Here is a 21,163-nt window from a genome sequence, read left to right on the forward strand (position 1 = left end):
CAGCTACAGGCCCTTCCGAGGCGATTCAGGCCCGGGCGCCCGGGTGTGAGCGGCCAGGGTGGGCGGGGACACGGAGGCCGCGCGGGCGGGGGAGCCCGCGGTCCCCCCACCGCAGCCCCGGCCTCTGCGGGTCCGGAAGGAAGCGGCGGCCGGGCGGGGGCGTCGGGGGCGCCGCGCCTCACCTGCGGGAGGGCGCGTCCCGGGGCGCCGGCGCGGGAAGGCGCAGGTTCTCCCGCCGTCCGACGCGCCGCCGAGCCGGGGCCACGGGGGTCCCCCCGCCCGCGCCCCCGCCTTCCCCCTCCCGCTCCCCGGCTCCGCAGCGGGGCGCCCCTTGCGCCCCCCAGAACTCCGGCGCGCTGGGCGCGAGGGCGGCGCCTGCGGGCGGGAGGGCGGGGCCGCCGCCTCCGGGCCTGGAGCGCGCGGGGCTCAGTGTGCAGCGCGCCGCGCCCCGACTCGCTGGCTCGCTGGGCGCGGGCGGCCAAGGATGCTGGCGGGCTCCCCCGGCCTCGGCCCGCGCTCCCGCCGCGCAGGGCCCCGGGCGCGCCCCTAGCCGCGCCGCCGCCACCCCGCGAGGCCAGAGGGGACCCGCCGCGCCGCGCTCGCCCGGCCCCCGGCGGGCGCCCCGAATCTCCGGCCCGCGGCGCCCCCACCGCCGCCCTCCCCTGCGGCCGGCGCCCGTGGGTGCCGGGGGCAGCCCGCGCCTCTCGCGGCCGGACCCCGGGCCTGACAGCGGGGGAGGCGCGCCCCGGCGGGGCGGGGGCCACGGCTCCGGGGGGGAGCGGCCCCGCGCGCCGCACGCGTGGCCCGGCCGGGCCGCGAGGCTCCGAGTCCCGCGCAGGTAAGCGGGGCGCGGCCGCGGCCGGGGGGCGCCGGGGCTGGGGGGGAGAAGCGAACGGAAGGAGGCGCCGGGAGCCTCGGGGGCTCTGCGGGCGCTTCATCCTTCCCCGGCTCGGGCCTGGAGGAGCCCGGAGGAGGCCAGGCGCTGGCCGAGGGGCACGGGGGCGCCAGGGGTGCGGGCGGGCAGCGGGGTGTCTGCGCGGAAGGACTGGGGGCGCCGTGGTCGGGCGCGGCGGGGCGCGGGGGCGGCGGGCGGGCTCGGCTCGGGGCCGCCGGCGCGAGGGCGCGCGCGAGGGCGGCGGGTCCGGGGGGCCCCGGGCGGAGGGGAGAGGGGCCTCTACTCAGCGGGTCCTTTTAAGTTCCAGATGGTCGGCGCCCCCTGCGCCCTGGACGCCCGCGCCGCCCGCCTGCCCGGCCGCCCTGCCCCGCCGCGCGCCCGCGCGCCCTGCTAGGTGGCCCGGCGCCGGCCTCGCGCTGCAGCGCTGTCCCTCGGCCGGCCCGGAGGCGCGGACAGCTGCCAGGATGCCGAGGAACCAGGGCTTCTCCGACCCCGAGTACTCGGCCGAGTACTCCGCGGAGTACTCGGTCACCCTGCCCTCCGACCCCGACCGCGGGGCGGGCCGGACCCATGAAATCTCCGTCCGGAACTCGGGGCCCTGCCTGTGCCTGCCCCGCTTCATGCGCCTGACCTTCGTGCCCGAGTCCCTGGAGAACCTCTACCAGACCTACTTCAAGCGGCAGCGCCACGAGACCCTGCTGGTGCTGGTGGTCTTCGCCGCGCTCTTCGACTGCTACGTGGTGGTCATGTGCGCCGTGGTCTTCTCGGGAGACAAGCTGGCGCCCCTCCTGGTGGCCGCCGTGGGGCTGGTGGTGGACCTCATACTCTTCGTGCTCTGCAAGAAGGGGCTGCTCCCGGACCGGGTGACCCGGAAAGTGGTGCCCTACCTGCTGTGGCTGCTGATCACCGCCCAGATCTTCTCCTACCTGGGCCTGAACTTCGCGGGCGCCCACGCGGCCAGCGACACGGTGGGCTGGCAGGCCTTCTTTGTCTTCTCCTACTTCATCACGCTGCCCCTCAGCCTCAGCCCCATCGTCATCATCTCCGTGGTGTCCTGTGTGGTCCACACGCTGGTCCTGGGGGTCACCGTGGCCCAGCAGCAGGAGGCGCTCAACGGCGTGCAGTTGCTGAGGGAGGTGAGTTCTGCCCTTGGCCCCAGCCTGTGCCTGCTCCCCCCCGACCCTCAGCAGAGGGGGCATCCCTTCATTTGCTGTGCCCTGAGTCAGTGTGCCCAGACACCTCGGGGCTCACAGCTGTCTGTGCTGGAAGGGCTGCCCCCTCAGCTCCTGCTTTGCACTGGAATTTGTCTGTGCTTGACCCCGAGGCTGGAAGATGGCAGGACTAGGCCCCAGGGCCGCTGTCACCTGGGGCCAGAGGCCCACCAAGGCCTGTGTCAAGGCAGTTTGTCCTGGCTGTTCCCTGTCGGTGACCTTGTGGGGAAGAGGGTCCTCTTGGTTCTGGCCTCTGCCTGGCTTCCCCTGGCTTCACAAGTGACTGACTCGTGTGGACTCGGTGGCCCTCTGTCAGGTGGGGGAGCCGAGGGGCTGCAGAGGGGAGAGATGTGCTGTCATAGACCCCCTTCTGCCACTGGGAGCCCAGGGTGCCTGAGCAGCTGGATGTGAGCGCGAGTGCAGGGGACAGCCGTGCTGGCCACCGTGCTGAGGGCCTGCTAGTCCTGGAGGGGTGCCCGAGGGGTTGGAATTTTGACCCCAGCTTAATTGCTAGACTGTATCGTGTTCTCACCAGGTGCCAAAGACCCCAGCTAGGTGGTTCCCGGCTTCTGAGTTTATTATCTGGTAAACCATCTCGGGGGTCTATGGGGTGCAGAGTCAGTGAGTTCCATAGCTGCCTTCCTTGCTATTCCTTGTTTAGTTCATGGGCCCAGAGACGGAACGTGACCTGCCCAAGGCCACACAGCCAGCGTCATAGTCACACGGCTATAGCGTCCATTGCCCAATTCACTGCTCTTCCTGCTCCGTCACGCTGCCACCTCCATCTCCACCAAAGCTATTACCGCTGTCTCCTGGGATTGGGGGCTGAGCCTCCAGGGGCCCACTGGTGCCGTCGGTGGTTGATGCAAGAGCTCTGTCGGACTGTCCCATTACCTCCAACTTGGTTAGAAGTAAACATGAGTTTTTCGCTGCTTTAACTTTTTCCTGGTTCTTGGGCCAAGTTTCTTCCTGCTTTTCCATTCTGGCTCGTGCAGTGTCCTCTCTCATAGACGCTTTGTGCCTCTCCATTCTGCAGGAGCCCAGCGGGGGCTGGCGCGTATAGGTTCATGCGTATAGGTACATCCAGGCTGGTGGGTTTCAGTCCGTGTCTCTGCTGGTTGTGGGCCTGGCTGGCAGCTGTCTGGGGCGGCATGGAGAGAGTCATTCCTATAGGCAACCAGTGAAAAGCACAGCGCCGGGCCCATAGACACGTGGGCATGGTAGCATTTGAGGTCTGGGTTCAAACTGACCATGACCTTTGCTGCACAGTCACTTCCGGCCCTTTCCTCTCTGCCAGGGGCCCTAGACCACTTGAGTTTCTAGTAGGCTTTGCCGCCCATGAAGGGAGCAAAACAGGTTCTCCCCATTGGGGCCCAGAGGCTGGACCCACGATTGCTTGTGCTGCTAAGAAACAAAACTCCCAGAAGACTAGGAAGCAGAAAAGATAGAAAAATAAGTAAATCAAGACTAAAAAACGTTCATATCCCAGGAGAACATGACCTTGACCTAGAAGCTTTGCCCCGATGGGCCTTTGGGAGTGGAGGGGGAGGGGAGATGGCTTTCAAGGTCTGTTTGGGAGCCTGAGATAGAATGCGGGAGGCCCCAACTTTCAGTAGGCTGTGTTCCAGAAGTTTCTGAGTCACTTGTTTGGAACTAATGTGACTTTTAAAAAGGTGCCTCAGTTCCCAGGCCCACCCACCAAAGTCCTCTTAAGACACATTTCCCTGCTTTCGCTGTCTCTGAATATGGTGGAAACTAAGCTCCCTGCGGCCCTGTGCTGCCCTGAAACCCCAGGATACAGCCCTTCCCCAGCCGCCAGCAGAGCGTCATCCACCTGCCCGCTGCTCCTCTGGGCCGGCACCTCCAGGGATGGGGGCTCTGTCAAGGACGGGAGGGGCAGGGGCTGGAGGACAGCAATGAGGACCCTGTGACCAGACACCCCCCTCAGGGTAACACTGGGAACTTTCTCCTGCCACTCCTCCTTTTCTCCCCGTCCTTAGATACCCCTTCCCCGCTCCTGTCAGCTTTGGCTCCGGCCAGGGGCTCCCTCTTGGGTGGGTGGGGAACAAATCCAGTTTCACACTTTCAAGCGGGTGCTGGATTTCCAGGGGGTTGGGAGCTTTTGTTGCCGCTGTCACCTGTCGCACTGAAGATGCCTTGACAATATCCAAGTCTTTTCCTCTGCGCCCTCGTGCCCCCAACCCATGCTTAGATCTGTGAGGAAGCCTGAAATGCCAGGCAAGCTGGCCCGCCTGCCCTGGACTCTTCCACTGCGGGCAAGTTGGGGTTCCAACGGGAAAAGCAGGTGGAGTCAGGTGTGGGGTTCAGGGTGGAGCTGGGGCTTCCTTTATCAGCGAATGAGTGAATAGTACTGAGCAACATGACCTTGAGGCTGTAGTCGTGGAGAGAGCAGTTTAGGGCTGGAGGTGGGGGGGGCACTGGGGCGCAGGAGAAGTGAACTGTGGCCACCAGAGATTCCCCTCATTCCTCTTCTCACGTGGAGCCTGGCACAGCTCACCTTTTATGCCACCGAACTGTCCATGGGGTGGATGGTGAAGCAGGAGTTTGAGGGCAGGTCCATGCAGCTGGACCAGGGGGGTGAGGGTGAAGGGGAAGAGGGGGGAGGGGATGAAAAACATAGCTGGACGGTGGGCAGCTTTCCTGTGTGTGCCCCCGAGACCTCACACACGGGCCAGGAGCCGCGGGGAGTAAGGGGCTGGACCCCCTGAAAAGTCTTTAATAGCCTTATTTCATAGCAGAAAGGCTGTGTGGGGGCAAAATTCTCTCCTGGAATAAATAGGCTGTTGAGACCTTTGTTCACAGATTAGAACACGATAGAGCTGTGGATGTGTGTTGCCTCTCACACCAACGGGTGCCATTGCAAACCCCTCAACCACACCTGCGGGTGCCATAGCACACGCCTCCATGCTTTGACTCTGAGGGGCCGAGGGGAACGTGAGAGGAACTTGGGCATCCAGTGGGCAGGCGGGAGTTGGGGGTTCTGTGCACGTCATCCTCTTTAATCCTGATGGTACTTACTGGCTCCACTGCCCAGAGGAGGTGACAGGCTGGGAGGAGGGACTGGGCCTGGGTCACTGGGGAGGGAGGGGTCACTAGAGAGGAGAAGTTGGGGGCTGGGTGGCTGGCAGGGCAGGTTCCCCAGGCTTCCTGAAAGCCTCTCTGGGCCTCCTTCCTGCTTCTCTGGAACCCCCAAATTATCTCCTAGGCAGTGTTGGAGAACAGAGGCAGGTGGCCATCAAATATAACAGGAAGAGCCCATCTCTGTCCTCCTGGGGATTGGCCACAGGTGGGAAGAAGCCCAGGACAGAGTATCCTTGTGGGAACCTGGCCAGGAGGACATGAGAAACCACCTGGCCTGGGTTGGGACAGGAACTGAGGTGTGGACAGCAGGTTTGGGGGCTCTGAGCAGCCAGACAGTGAGGTGGGAGGGGTGTGCCGGGAACAGGTAGGGAGGAGGCAGATCCAGCCCAGCTCTTGGCCCGGGCCCCGCGCCCCGCTGTTGTACAGGGTGGAACAGAGGCGCCTCCTCTCCCGTGAGCCAGGATGATAAGGGGATGCACAGGTGGAGGGCATGGAGGCACCGAACCTCACCACACGCGGGGAGAAGAGTCCATTAGAGACCATGTACACAGCTTTGTGGGAGTCACCCCTCAATCCCTTCCCCGGTGGCATGTCTCCGTAGCCTCCTGATCCTTATCTGTGTGTAAACATGGCTTTCCCAGCTTGTCTTCATGGTCCATGTGCGGCTTCGGCCCCACTTTCACCCACATGATGTCACTGACATTTTGCTGTGACTCCCAGAGTCCTCATGTGTATTAATTTAAAGTGACACTTCATTGTCCTTCGGTTTTTCTGGAGAGGAAACTAAAGCCCCGGGCAGGGCCAGGTCCGGACACCCATTTCCATGCTTGAGTGGCCCCCAGGCCTGCCTCGTGAGCACTGAATTCCCTTGGTACGTGCATGTGCAGATGTGCATGCATGCACACACCCACGCACACACCCACGCACATGCCCCTACCTGGGCCTGGTCTGCCTGTAGCCTTTGTAAATTCATGAGACGAGTTTCTAGGACTCCGAGGTCATCCCTGTTGTACAGTTTCTTCATAAATGTACAGTAAAACCTGCTAGAGTAGCCCAGCCCTGAATAAACATGGAGGCCCCCAAGGGGACAGTCCTGACCGTGCTCAGGCATGTGTGCAGAGGTAGCACCCAGGTGCCAGGTGGCGCATCTCCACCGGCTGAACTCTTGCTGTCTCAGCCCAGCCAGAGGTGGATGTCGTTTTACAGAGAGGGAAACGGGATGAGTGATGAGTGAAATGACTTGTTTGGGGCCACAGCTAGTAAGCGGCGGAGCAGGATCAGAACTCAGGTGAGTGGGGTTCCTTCTCTCCTGCCGTCATGAAAGGACCCCGTGGATCAGTCATCCCTCAGACCCATAGTGACCCAGTCCCGACAGGGTTGGGCTCTTGGTTTCTCAGCCCATGGCTGTTAGAAGGAACCACGTGGGGACGACGAGGAGGTGTTTCTGGTGGCAGGTGTGTCACCCTGATCACAGACCCCAGCTGTCTGGGCTTGAGTGTGGCAACCAGCAGCCCTTCCACACTTCCTGTGGCTGAACACCGGCCATAGGACAGGGTAGTGATGATTGCCGTGTGATGACCAAGGTCTGGAGAAAATACTAGATGATACTTAGCGTAAGGTGGAGTATAGTCCTGGATTCTAAACCCCTTTTTTAAAATTGGAAATGGATGAAAACAAGGCTGGACAAGTCAGGATTATATTTTGACTCTATGGAAAATTCACCAGTGTGGGATGGTCCTTCCTCCGTGGCCTTACTGCCTCCACACTCGCTCTCCCCTCCCCCTTCATCCGGTCCCCCACTGCCCATCTGTTACCCATTGCTGTATAACAAAGCTTGGGGAGCTTAACAATTTATCATCCCATGATTCTGCTCAGCTGGGCAGGTTTTCGGCTTCCCTGGCCAGGCCAGTCACGCGCTGCCTGTGCTAGCTCGTTCAGGCGACCTCTAAGAAGGCCTTCCTCACGTGTCTGGAGCCCCGGAATCCTCCCTGTCACCCCTCCAAGCACTTAGCTCCGTCGTCTTCTCAGCATGGTGGTGTCAGGGGAGAGTGAAAATGATGAGTGTGCCAAGGCTAGACCCACCAGGATCACGGAGAGTTGATTCGACCACGGGTGACAAGGCTGTGCGCGCTCAGGGAGGGAAGGAACGGAGAGCAGGCGTCTTCTGAGGCATCTGCTAGGTCGGGGCCCATGGGGCCCGTGAGTCTGGGTGGGGAACAAAAATACTCTGTGGCCACAGGATGCTCCAGAAGTTTGAAATGTGATCCAGAGCAAGGTGTAGAGAATCTCTTTAAGGTATCGAGATCCAGTGCCTTTCTAAGATTTTTGGAAAGTTTCGGAAACTGAGCGCGCATAAGAAGAAGGCCCTCGTCGTTCATCTGCTTGGGCCCTGCATTCATGAGAATGCGTTTCCTTGACTGTTTAAACCATGTTGAGCCCTGCAGCCCAGCACCACATGCCGCCCCGTTTTGGGGAAGTGGTGCCTGCCCCATCTGGCACTGGTCCAGGTCTTTTTCTCTCAGCCAGAGGCACAGCCTGGCTCTGAGGTTTGTGTTCCTTTCCTAGGAGGTAGGAATTTGTTTCTGTGTCTTTCAGAAACATGTAGAATTTGCCTTTCTTAGCGGGTTGCCATTTACCTCAAGGGGAATTAAGACGATAGTAAATTCCTCTGCTTTGGTCTGACCCACACGCTATAAATGCTTAGAGTCCTGCTTTGCTTTTGTCTTTATTTCTTTCCTCATCAATTCTCTGAGAGTTTGATAAAATTTTGGTGCGATCTAGGCTAGGGTAAGCATTCTGGTGTTAATCTAAGTGATTTGAGAATGATTCTCTTAAAGTGGGATTTATGTAACTCTTCAGAGGTGCTAATCAATACCCCTTTGCCTCTTGTTCGTAAAGGTTCTTTCTGGTCTAGGCAAAAGCAGCACTAGAGGAGGGTTCTTTGGAGCCCAGAAAATGAGTCATTGATAGCCTCTTCCCCTAATTCTAATCTCCTTGGGCAAAAGTGATTTGCACAGCAGCATACCGAAGGATGGCTGAGCAGATTTGGAGCTTTCACCATCTCCCCTCTTGTTCCTCCAGTCTAAGAGAAACTTTGTTGTTGTTTTTTTTTTATTTTAATAATAAATTTTATTGTTATATTCCCCATACAATTGCAGCCCCCCCATTCTGACCCCAATCTCTCCCCTCCCACCCCCGCCCCCTTAAAAGTGTCTCTGGTTCATAGTTTTTTGTTGATTTTGATTTTCACTTTCTTATAGTTATTCGTTTTCCTGGTCCCTTATTTAAGTTTTTTAGATTCCTGCTATGAGTGAGACCATCCGGTATTTTTCTTTTTCTTTCTGGCTTATTTCGCTGAGCATGATCCCTTCCAGTGCCATCCATGTTGCTGCAAATTGCATGTGTTTATCTTTTTTGAATGCTGAGTAATATTCCATGGTATATATGTACCACATCTTCTTGATCCAGTCATCTATTTTTGGGCATTTGGGTTGTTTCCAAAGCTTAGCTATTGTATATAGTGCTGCTATAAACATAGGGGTGCAGGTGCTCTTTGGAATTGATGTTTCTGTGTCCTTTGGGTAAATACCTAGGAGTGGAATTGCTGGATCATATGGAAGCTCTATGTTTAGTAGGTCCAGAAATCTCCACACAGCTCTCCACAGTGGTTGAACCAGTTTGCACTCCCACCAACAGTGCAGGAGAGTTCCTTTTTCTCCACACCCTCGCCAACATTTGTTGTTGCTAGTTTTTTTAATATGTGCCATTCTCACTGGTGTAAGATGGTATCTCATGGTAGTTTTGATTTGCATTTCCCTGATGACAAGTGATGTTGAACATTTTTTCATATGCCTGTTGGCCATTTTCATTTCCTCTTCAGAGAAGTTTCTTTTTAGCTCTTCTGCCCATTTTTTGACTGGATTATTTTCTTTGTTGTTGTTGAATCTCATCAGCTCTAAGAGAAACTTTGTTCCTTTACCGTTTGTTAAACATTTCGCCAGGATTGCTTTGTTAGGTAGGGTAGACAAAGAGTGAGTAACACCTGGCTCCTGCCCTGGAGGAGCTCACAGGCGGTAATAAAAGTCCCCTTAGTGAGCGCAGTCCTGCCTAGGGAAACACAGGAAGCTTCTAAAGAGCTGGCCATGGAGTTGAGTTTTGAAGAATGAGTAGGAGTTTGCAAGATGGCGAACATGTTTTCACTGAGTCACGGTAGGAGCTTACTTGCCTGGGACTGGTAAGAATTACTGTGGAACAGAAGCATGAGTGGGTATCCAGAGCTGGAGAGACAAGGAATAGACAAGGAAAGGCAAGGAATAGAGAGTAGAAGGGCTCAGGAATTTGTGCTTTATTTTTACAAGATGAGACTCCATTGAAGGAATTTAAGCAGAGGACAGATAGGATCTGATAAGCTTATAGGAGCATCATTCTGGTGGATGTGAATGAAGCTAAGACTGTTCAGGAGGCCTTCAAGGAGTCCAGGCATAATGCAAGGAGAGATACCCACTAAGACGGAACCCAGGGATGGAGATGGTTTCAGTTGGATGTGCCAGGCGATAGCCAGTTGGAGCTGTCAAATTACTTAGTGAATAATTATCAAACACCTTCTGTGTATCAGACCCTCTGTTCCAGATCTGAAGCTTAAAAGATCTGTAGTTCCAGATTTGGGAACTATCAGCATTTAAATGGCACCCGTAGCCATAAGGAGAATGAAGAATTAAAAGGGGAAGGAGCTTAGGACCCAACAGTAGGGAGCAGCCAAAGGTCAAGGAGCATCCATGCCCCACCCTAGCCTCTGCTGCTGCCCGGGGCCTCCGCCTGTGCCAGGTGGCCTGCTTTGGGCAGGTGCACCTTAGGGGCAGGAAGCACCCTTGGTCCTTGTGCATTGGGGAGGCATAAACAGGCCAGGGAGCGGGGGCCAGAGAATAAGGGCATATTTAATTAGCTGGCATTGTTTTGTTACCTGTTGGGGAGGGGGTGCTCATGTGTCTAGAGGCATCTTACAAACCCTAAAGCACCTTGCAAATAGTGTTCATTCCTCCTTTCTTGGCAAACCCTCACTGGTCTTTCTTTGGCCTATGAATAAATCAGACCAAGTTTGTTCCTTATCCTTTTCTTCATCACTTTCCTGTATAACCAACTGATTCGCTTTTCCTCATTGTGAAATTTAAAATTTTAAGAATGTTTTCAATAATAAAATGTGGTATAATGTTGTAAAAACTTTGGAGATAAGTGAAAGGAATTATTATCCTATCATAAATAAGTTTTGGTGTTTTCCTTTCTGTTCTTTCATGTGAAAATATTAAAGCCATATGGATATATGTAAAGCTCCGGCTTTTCTGAACTCTGTAGTGCGGACTTTTTTCTATTTTAAACAAGTCTTCATGATCATCATTTTTTAATGACTTCATAATGTGATGTTGGCTAGATGTACCATAATTAGCTCAGCTGGTCCTTTTCTGTAGGCATTTGGTTCCTCATCATTCATTTATTTATCATTGATAGTTTATTATTTATATATAACACCAGCAGGCCCGTTTCCTCTCTCCTGGCCCCTCCTGGCTATGTTGCATTCGATGTTTCTTCCTTTCTCTGATCATGTTTCAGCTGTTTCTCCAGCAAAATTTCATTTTGTGGCCCCTGAGAAATTTGCTTTGATTAGCAAGGAGACCTTTTCTTTCCTCTCCCCCTTTTCTCTTTTTAAAAACGTGTTCTTGGGCCTCCCCGGTGGCGCAGCGGTTGAGCGCTGGGTTGCAAATCTGCCCGCAGCCTCTGCAGCGCCGGTTCGATCCCCGGCTGCTCCCCGGCCACCAGAGGAGGGTCCCACATGGCGCGCAGACCTCTCCTGCCGCCCGCTGCTCCCCTCAGCAGTGTACTTCGGTCCTTCTGCCTGCTCTGCTCCCCGCTCTGGCTCTGGTGAATTCTCTCACCCTCCCGCGCTTCTGACTGTATCCAGTGCTTGTATAAATAAATAAAAATAAATCTTTAAAAAAAAATTTAAAAAAAAATAAAATAAAAACGTGTTCTTTGTTGTCAACAGAGAAGAAAATGACATGTTTCACAGGCGCTCCCATCCCACCCTTTACCCCCATTCAGAAACGTAAGCAGCCTGGATTTGAGCGTTTGCTGGATTCCCATGGTTGTGGCTTGTTCACGAGTCGTTTCAACACTGGTCCCCATGGAATGGGGCTGGGTGCCAGCAGGGTGAGTGCTGGCAGTGGCGGGCCAGGGCAGCTGCCGTCCCAGCTTCGTGGTGCCTCTAGGTGGGCTCCAGGGCTGTCCCTGGAAGGCTGAGTTTGTCACTTGGCACTGGGGAATTGGCCCTCAGGGGCCAAATTCTTAAGAGATTGACCCATAAACCTAAGGCTGGGTCTCCCACTGGAGAGTGGCAGGTGGACCTTCCGCTCTCTCCTCCCAGGGAGAGTTATTGGGTACAGATTTGCTATAGATTCCTAAGAAGCCAAGCAATTAATTCCCCAGGGGCTGTCTGGGCAAAGGGCATTGCGTGGTGGTGCTGGGAAGGTCATCACCCAGGTTGGGAGCTGCCACAACTCCCCCAAATGCCAGGGAAGTGGCACGTGTCGTCCCTTTTCAGCCCTCGTCTCCACTCCTGCACGTGACAACAGTTTATCTGCCATTGGTTCAGCATTAAGCATTCTAGAAACATATAATTCTCCCTCATTGGGGTGGTAGTTGCTAATGTTACAGTGCCCAGCTCTGGGGACCAGTATGGGACGTCCCTGATTATTTCAGTGCAGGAGCCAATGTAGGGTGGTGACTTCAGGCAACATTTCTGATCCCTTCCATCAGGTCTTATCTCAGTCCAGTTGACCTCAGCAGCTACAAACTCAGGCAGGACCTGGGACCTGACCCCTGGGGGTGGGGGGCTTTCTGCAGTCGGACTCTGTCCAAAGATCGGTTTCACAATCATTTCACCAGGATTATCTCCTGCCAGCAGCAGGAGCTTGCTACATTAATCTCCCAGTTTAGCTTCTGCCTTTGGGAGCTGGGCTAACCATCCTTCCCAAAGGTGACAGTGAAGCACTATGCGTGTCCTTGGACATGGCCTTGCAGTGCACCTGACACACGGCAAGCCCTGGTGCTTGTTGCTCAGGCCACACCGTCATTGTCATTATCTTGGCTCTGACAGAGAGGACCTAGAGTGATGTGGCCAACCCCAGGGGCAACAAGAGCGGCTCTAGGTTCCGGCTGTCTGGAGGGGAGCTGGGCTGGTCATTGGACTCCCATCTCCCCACTCCACCCCCATTTTTCTGAGCAACCACTTTTTTCTTGTCTTGCAAATGAAACATACACTTTTCAGATGAAGTTCTGCATGGGGACAAAGAATATTGTACTTTTGATGCAGGGTTTTGTTTGTTTTTGCATCACGGCTATGGTCTCTCACTTAATAGCTTTTTTCTTTATCCCCTGTTTTGGCGAGGAGTGGATTAAGAGTAGGTAGCGGGTATAGAGTGATTCAGCCCTGACAGATGTTGCTGATATTCTTGGCCTGTGGAGCTTCTTCCTCTACTGAGAATGGAGAAGACACCTAGCCTAGGCTGTGGCCTCTGGTGGCCTCACTTCCTTCCTCTGTATGAGGGTTAATGACTTCACGCAAGATTCATCATGGATTTAGGGGTAGAAAGGATGGTGGGGCTCACAGTCCAACTTGCAGGCCATGTGGGGTCCCTTCTGTGGGGTCCCCAACACCCCCTCTAGTCTTTGCTTCCACTGCTGTAGCAATGGGGGCTCACTTGCACTCAGAACAACCTCCCCGGGCTGAAGACTGGCAAAGTTAGCTACAAGTAACATTCATGTGGATCTTTCAAGTCATTCTTCTCTTTGTTATGTCATTTAGTCCTCAGGCCTCTTCTGTGAGTGATGTTCTTTTTTTTTTTTTTTTTAAATTTATTTATGCATACAAGAACTGGGGTACAGACCAGAGGTGTGGGGGGTGAGAGGATTCACCAGAGACAGAGCGGGGAGCAGAACAGGCAGATGGACTGAAAATCACTGCTGAGGGGAGCAGCGTGTGAGACAGGAGAGGTCTGTTGCGCCATGTAGGTAGCTCCCTGGCCAGGGATCGAACTCGCACTGCAGTGGCTTGAATAGCTTCAAAGTTGCGTCTTAACCCCTTGGGCCACCAGGGAGGCCTGCGAGTGATGTTCTTGTCCTTGGCATTTTCTAGACGAGAAGAGAGGAGGAACATAGACAGATAAACCATCCACAGTGAACACGCAGTGAACTCTGGTCTCAAGGCCAAGTCTTCCAGGCCCAAATGCAGAGAAGGGCCTCCTCGCTGATGAGACAGACGGGTAGTTGGTCAGTTAATGCAAAATGTTACATTTTTTGTGGTCATGGTCACACGCTGTGTGTTGGCTCATAGACTCTACCCGCCCCCAGTGAATTTCACTGTGTGTGAAAAAGGAGTAAAAACAAAAGCTTGATGGTGGCCAGCACAGGGGGTCAGCGGATGACCCCGGTGCAGCATGGTAAGACCCTCTGTGGGTAAGATGGGTGGGCTTGGACAAGCCATGGAGGAACATTTCGGGGTGCTGGAGGTATTCTGTATAATGATGTGGCTGTAGTCACAGCTGTGTAACTTTCCATCAACTCAAACCCTAAAACAAAGCACTTTTTGCTTTTTATTGTGTAAACTAAAAGTACTGGGTTTTTACTGATTTTTTTAAAAGTCAGTAAAATCCAGTAATCCAATAAAAATTGTATGTGTGTATCTATACACATTTATATGTATTTAAAATAGCTTTTCTGGCCTCCCTGGTGGCACAAGGAGTTGGGACGCAACCTATGAAGTGGTCCACAGCCACTGCAGCACGAGTTCGATCCCAGGCCAGGGAGCTATCCTACCCACATGGCACAGCAGACCTCTCCTGACTTGCCCGCTGCTCTCCTTAGCGGTGTGTTTCAGTCAATCTGCCTGTTCTGTTCCCCACTCTGTCTCTGGTGAATCCTCTCACCCTCTACACCTCTGGCCTGTGCCCCAGTTCTTGTATGCATAAATAAATAAATCTTTTAAAAAATAAATAAAATAGCTTTTAATTAAAAATATTCAGCTCTACAATCACTTATCTTTGGTTGAAGGGAAAGATCTTTCCTTTGCAGTTAGGAGCCCTAGTTGGCGCTCCCTGTAGCTCATGATGTATTGTCTGCAATTTCAAGTTTCCTGAAAGTGGAGAGAGAATTTAAAGTCACTTGGAAATAATCTGGGTACAGAGCCTTCTAGATGTTGATGACTTTTCTTACCTTTTGGCTGGTCCGCTTCTCATTCAACAAGAGTTTCTTTTAACTGCTCACATCAGAAGTTCCTCAAACTGTCACTTTTTTTGGGTAGATACAACTTTCTTTTACACTTATTTTATCTTTGGGGGCTATATGTAATTAAATTATGAGAAAACAACTATCATCAAATAGGTTTGGGACTAAATCAAACTGACTCTTGGGAGATGCTCCAAAGGTTGGAGCAAAATTGGAGCTGCAAAGAGGACCCTGCCTGCTGTGAGTGTGAGGCCAGTGGGCCTTACAGGGTGGGTGGTCTTGACTGATGTGGAAATTTGGTTTGGAGAGTTTCTGAGCTCCTGCCCCGGTTGTGGGGCCTCATTCTGCCCCCCTCCAAGCTTTCATTCCTGATTCTAGTTCAGCCAGAGGAAGTAACACAGCTGCCTCTTATTTTCTGCCTCGTGACCCTTTCTGTATTTGAATCCAGCAATCGTGCGCTTCCTTGGTCTCCCCTTAACTCATCTCATTTTTCAGGAAATCCCCGTGTGGCGTGGTTTCTGTGCCTTGCATCATCTTGGGCACTTTCTCTGACTGCATACTGAAATGCAGCACCCACATCTTCCCTGTTTCACACACCTGCTCTACACACACCTGCTCTAAGGCCCCTGCCCATCCTAGCTGTTGCAGGACACACATACTGGGGGTATAAACTCTCTAGTTATTTGGTGGGGAGGGTGGTCTCTGTTCTAGAAGTTTAGAGATCAGTCCTTAATGAAAGAATTATAGTCTGCATAAAAATTTAATTTAGAGAAACCCACTGTGGCCTGATGAGCTGGGCATCTCTGTAGAGACTGAATGAGTGCTCCCTGGCCTGACAGGATGTGCTGTATACGACAGTGGGGAGAGGTGCTTTAGGCAGAAGCTGTTGCTCCTGGGCTCCCTGCTGACTGCCGCCCTTGTGCCTTCTCCCATCCCCACTGCTTTTCTGTCCTGTCTCTGCAGAACAGCTCAGATTGGCATGATTATCAAATTAGTTGGAATCTGACACATCCTCCTCTTTGACAGCCCTCTTCTTATAGGGATGCTGTAGTTGTTGATTACTTAGAGTGGATAATTTCATTTGTGTGCCTATTTGTGGACATCTATTTCCCTTCTGTCTACTAATTTGTTTGCACACATTTCTAGATGCTGGGGATACAGACAAGTAACGGGGTCCTGCCTGCAAGGAAACCCAGCTTAATTTATTTACTTAAAAAAAATACAAGAATCATTGTCTGGAGTTGGGCCTGGGCCTGGCACAGAGTAGCTCTGCATGAGTGTTTGTTCAGTGTTGATGCATGAATCGCTGTCAGGTTGAATCACATGAAACTGCTGATATCGTACTAATTGTGACCTGGAAGAAGTGACAGTTGCATTTCATATGGTTCAATTTTATATAAAAATAGCAAATATGCTCATTCTGGAAAGCCTGGAAAATAATAGTATGGAAATATAGTGCCTATGCCGGTGTCCCTGAAGGGTTCCTTTTGTTAACATTCCTGGTGGCACAGGCAGCTGCTGAACACAGCGCTGTGAAGCTGTCCGCAGCCTCTGCAGTGCGGTTTGATCCCTGCCGGCCGTGGAGCAATCCACACGGCGCGGCAGACCTCTCCTGTCTCACCCACTGCTCCCCTCAGCAGTGTATTTCAGTCTGTCTCCCTGTTCTATTCCCCGCTCTGTCTCTGGTGAATCCTCTCGCCCTCCCACACATCTGGCCTGCACCCCAGTTCTTTTATAAATAAATAAATCTTTGAAAAAAAATAAAAGCAGTTTGTAAACCACAAGACCCCACTCAGCTGCAAGTGTTACTGTTATTAGGTATTTATCTGGAACTACTTAAAAGCAAAAAATTGTATCTGTGTTGTTGCTGAACAGTTGGCAGCAGCCAATTGACCAGACCAAGTCAATGATTCATGGCAAAGAGTTTTACTTGAAGGAGACAGGGTGTCACTCTCAAAGCACAGTCTCCTCTTGCCGAAGGGAGTGAGGGTTTTGCAGGGTTTCTGGCATTTGGACAGGGCGGGACAGGCTGGGATGTCTGAAGTCGTGGCTGTGCACACAGTGTAACTTCATGACCAAATCAGATGTGTCTCTTCATGAGTCATGTTTAGAAAATAGTGACCGAATGTCTCCTCAAGGGGGATTTTTTAATGTAAGTGGACATTAATGAAACCAAGGCAAGGTGAGGTCACCGAGGGTCTTCTCTGCATGTTGATTTAACTGGCTTGTGCTGGAACTGACCATTTGCCCCTTAGCCAGACAGGTTCAGATCTCTGCAGGGGTTCATCCTGATAAAACAAGTTTGCTGTGTAACCTGCCTGGGTGACACTATTAGGAATTTTGCTTAAGTGGAATTTACAAATCAGGATGAGTTGGGGTTTGCACCTGAGAGGATCTTGTTGGTTCTGCCTCTGCTGTCAGGAGGGGCAGCTCAGAGACGCTGCTGAGCTCAGAGATGCTGATGCCCAGTGGGGAAGTGGTCATATTGGCCACTCTCTGGAGCCTCCAGCCCCTTCGAGAGGAAGCTGGCAGACACCGTGATACCACCTGGGTGGTGGGGTGGGGACCTGAGACAGGTGCAGGAAGTAGAAAGGGGACAGAGGGTTTCTTCTCAACTATCTGTGTGGCTCTGCTCGGGAATTTCTGTGGAGGCTCATGAGCATCAGCAGGGTGTGGACGGGAGGGATGGCTGGCAGCTGGGATATGGGGTGACAAGGGTGGTGAGGGGGCCCGGGGTGTTAGGATACTGTTGCGGTAGGAGGCTGTTGAGTGTGACTGTCGGGGGAGCTGAGAGTGAGGGAGGGCCGGTGGCCTGGCATGGGTGCGTGCTAAGGGTCTGGTTGGGAGTCCTCTGCCGTTGAGTTTCCAGTGTAAATTGGATTTCAGGTCTTCCCCAGCGAGCTGCTCCAGGTTGCCTGGTTAATTTGCTTTTATTCCCCCAATCTTGGGAATTCAGTCTGCTACCCTGCGCCCTCTAAGGCCTCACTAGGCCAGGGTTCTCTCTCCAGAGACCTAGAACCAAGAGCTGTGCAGTTTCCTGAAAAGGATCGCTAGCTCCTGCTTCCCTGCTTTTGAAAAAGAAAGTCAGAGGTTGGGATGTTTTGTTTTTTTTTTCCAACTCTTGAGTAGCTGCATTGAGAGACTGGTCTGAGAGTGAAGGTCCGCAGAGGCTATTTCCTCTGGCTCAGTGTAATTGACTTAATCTGCTATTGTGGCTCATTTTTCCCTTTGGAAAAAGGAGAAACGCTGTCTGACTCACTTCTTCATAAAATACTGTGTGTTCAACTTCTCCCTCAGGAAAGTCTCACAAAGGCACATTTTGATACAATCATTACTCTTCTAGTCCCAGAGATAATCAGGTCCTTTCTGGGTCTGGGGTCATCCTGTGAGGACTGAAAGGATGCCTACAAGCCCTTGGGGAGCCTCTGTGACATATAAGACATGTGGGAGAACAGAGGAAAAGCCTCATTCTGCCTCAGTAAAGGAAGGCTTCATGGAGGAGGCTGTCCTGAGCTGGGTGATGAAATGTAAATTGGATTTTGAGTCTTAGGTTGATTAGTAGAAGAGATGCATAGGTGCTTGCTGGTGAGCATTGATTTAGGGGAGTGAACATGTATGTATCAGCAGAGAACCTTTGACTGGAGGATTGGCTCTGTGGATAGAAAGAAAAAGCTAGAAGCTAACTCGGGATCTGAAAGAGGACCTCAGAAGCTATATGAAATGGCTTTGTTTGTATTCTGTATGCGCTGGGGAGCAGTGAAGTACCAGACAGAGAGAGGGAGAGAAAAAAATATGTGAAGAAATAATGGGAAAAAATCCAAATTTGATGAAGACCATAAGCCCACAGTTCTAGAAGCTCACTTTAACTCAACTACATATAAATAATGAAAATTAAATAGACATGTCTTAATTAAATAGCCGAGTACTAGTGATCAAGGGAAAATAAAATACTTATAATAAAGGGAAAATAAAAATGACAAGGGGGGAAGAAGGAAGGAAAGAAGATCTCATGGAGAGGAACACAGGAAAGAATGATAGCAGATGTCTGGTCAGAGATTTTTCAAGATGAAAGACAAGAACTGAGAGGCAAACATGGGCCTTCTAGAATCCTGTACTCCACAGAAATAGCCTTCAAAAATGAAGGTGAAATAAAGACTTTTTGGAGAGCAGACCTGCACTACACAAAGCACTAAGGCAAGTTGTTCAGGCAGAAGGAAAATGATACGGGATAGAAATTTGGACTGCACAAAGAAATGAAGAGGCTCCCAAATGGTAAATAAGTGAGAAAATATGAAAGTTATTTTTTCTCAGTTTTAATCTCTTTAAAAGTCTAAGTAAAAATATAAATAATGGATGGTGTTTATAACTGATACAGAAACAAAGTGTATGACAGCAGTAGCGCAAAGGACAAGAGAGGAGTACTACTAAAAATTATTTGTACTACATGTAAAGAAGTATATTTGAAGTAAGAAGAACTCAGTGGCAGATGTATAATGTAAATTTCAAAGAGACCGTTAAAAGCCTAACAAAGAAGTATGGTTCATAAACCAAAAGTCGAGATAAAGTTGAGCAAGAAGCAACGTAATTCAAAAGGTGGCAGGAAAGAGGTGGGAAAGTGACAAAGAACAACTGAGACAAATAAGACACAAATCAAGATGATAAGTTTAAATTCAGTCTTAATCATGTTTGTGATGATTTCCATTTAATAGATGGAAAGATGGATAATGGCTAACAAAGCAAGAACCAACAATTATAAAGAGACCCATTATTAATATAAAAACACAGATAGCTTAAAAGTAAAAGGATGGAAAGACATTTTTATGCAAATACTAATAAGAAAAAACCTGGAGTGACCGACTGTATTATCATCAATGTAGACTTTGGAATAAGGAATATTATCAGGTGTAAAGAGGGACATTTCGTATTGGTAAAGGATCATCAAAAGGACATCATGATCCTAAATACATATGCATCTAATAACAAAGCTTCAAAATACATGAAGCGAAAACTGATAGCACTAAAAGGAGAAATAGACAAATTCGTAATTATATATGGGTTTTGTAATACTTCTGTCTGTCATTGGTAAAACAAATAGACAAATTCATAAATATATAGAACACTTGAAAAACCTGAATAATCAGCTAGTCAGGAGATAGTTGTAGGGCCCTCTACCATGCAGCTATTGAATATACATTCTTTTCAAGTTTCCTGAAATGTTCATGAAGGCACATCTGCTGGGACATACCACAAGATTTGGTACATTTAAAAATGATTAAAGTCATATAAAATGTGCTATCTGATGGAAATAATGGACTGAAGTAGAAATAACAGAACTATATCTTAGAAATCCCAAAGTATTTGGAAATTAAATAACATATACCTAAGTAACCCCTGAGTCAAGACAAAAATTACTAAAGGCATTAGAAAATGTGTTGTGTTCACTTAAGAAAAAATACAACATACCAAAGTTTGTGGGTTGCAGGCAAAGCAGTACGTGCTAAGAGGGACAATTATAGCACTAAACGCTTATATTAATAAAAAGGGTCTAAAATCAATGCTCTCGGGGCCTCCCTGGTGGCGCAGCGGTTGAGCACTGGGTTGCAAAGCTGCCCGCAGCCTCTGCAGCACTGGTTTGATCCCTGGCTGCTCCCCGGCCACCGGAGGAGGGTCCCACATGGCGCGCAGACCTCTCCTGCCGCCCGCTGCTCCCCTCAGCAGTGTACTTCAGTCTGCCTGCTCTGCTCCCCTCTCTGGCCCTGGTGAATTCTCTCATCCTCCCACACTCTGACTGTACCCAGTGCTTGTATAAATAAATAAAAACAAATCTTTAAAAAAAAATAAAATAAAATCAATGCTCTCTACTTCTACCTTAAGTAGAAAAATTAAATCCAAAGTAAGAAGTAGGAAGTAATAAAAAAAAAAAAGTGGACAAATAGTAAAGAAAAATCATGAATTCAAAGCTAGTTCTTTGAAAAGATCACTGAAATTAATAAACCTCTTACTAGATGATCAGGGAAATGATAGGACACAAATTACAAATGCCAGGAATTCACAAATTTCTACAGGACCTACAGCATTAACAGATTAATATGAACAAAGAGTGCTAACAAATTTGACAACTTAGACAAATTGATCAAATTACTGAACGACTTAAACTACCAAAGTTGAATAGCCCTTTATCCAAGAAATTATCAAAGAAATTGATTTTGTAGTTTAAAACCTCCCCCAAGAAAACTCCAGTTCCAGCTGGTTTCAATACTGAATTCTACCAAACATTTAAGAATCAAATAATACCAGTCAACACAATTCTGCTAGGATATAGAAGGAACATTCCCCAGTCATTTTATGAGGTCAACATTGCTCTGATATCAAAACTTGAAAAATCATCCAAAAAAAAAAAATCTCTCTCTGTATATATAAAATTCTTTAACAGAACATTAGCTAATAATACCCAGCACTATGTACAATAGAATAACACATGATGACTGGGATGGGTTGGGGGGAGATTTTGATTGGAATGCAAGGTTGTTTAAACATCCTAAAATTAGTCAGTGTAATTTAGGACTAATAAGGAAAACCCATATGATCTCCATAAGTGCAGAAGAAACCACTTGACAAATTCAACACCCTTTCAAGATAAAACCCTCAGTAAACCAGGAATAGAAGAAAATTCCTTCAGCCT

The 21,163-nt window shown here is 50.7% G+C and overlaps 1 protein-coding gene across 1 annotated transcript in view; it reads left to right on the top strand.

Moving 5' to 3' along the window:
• The first annotated feature begins 1,305 nt into the window (after window positions 1–1,305).
• The window catches only part of ADCY3 (adenylate cyclase 3), a 65,777-nt gene continuing 45,919 nt past the window's right edge, over window positions 1,306–21,163 (top strand). The window contains exon 1 of the mRNA XM_037528414.2: window positions 1,306–2,031. Within this exon, the coding sequence (XP_037384311.1) occupies window positions 1,360–2,031 (672 nt within the window). The 5' untranslated portion in view covers window positions 1,306–1,359. The remainder of the gene's footprint in view (window positions 2,032–21,163) is intronic.

This window comes from Talpa occidentalis, unplaced genomic scaffold (genome assembly GCF_014898055.3).
Source record: "Talpa occidentalis isolate TD23 unplaced genomic scaffold, MPIMG_talOcc4v2.1 talOcc4.5, whole genome shotgun sequence".
Lineage (NCBI taxonomy): Eukaryota > Metazoa > Chordata > Mammalia > Eulipotyphla > Talpidae > Talpa > Talpa occidentalis.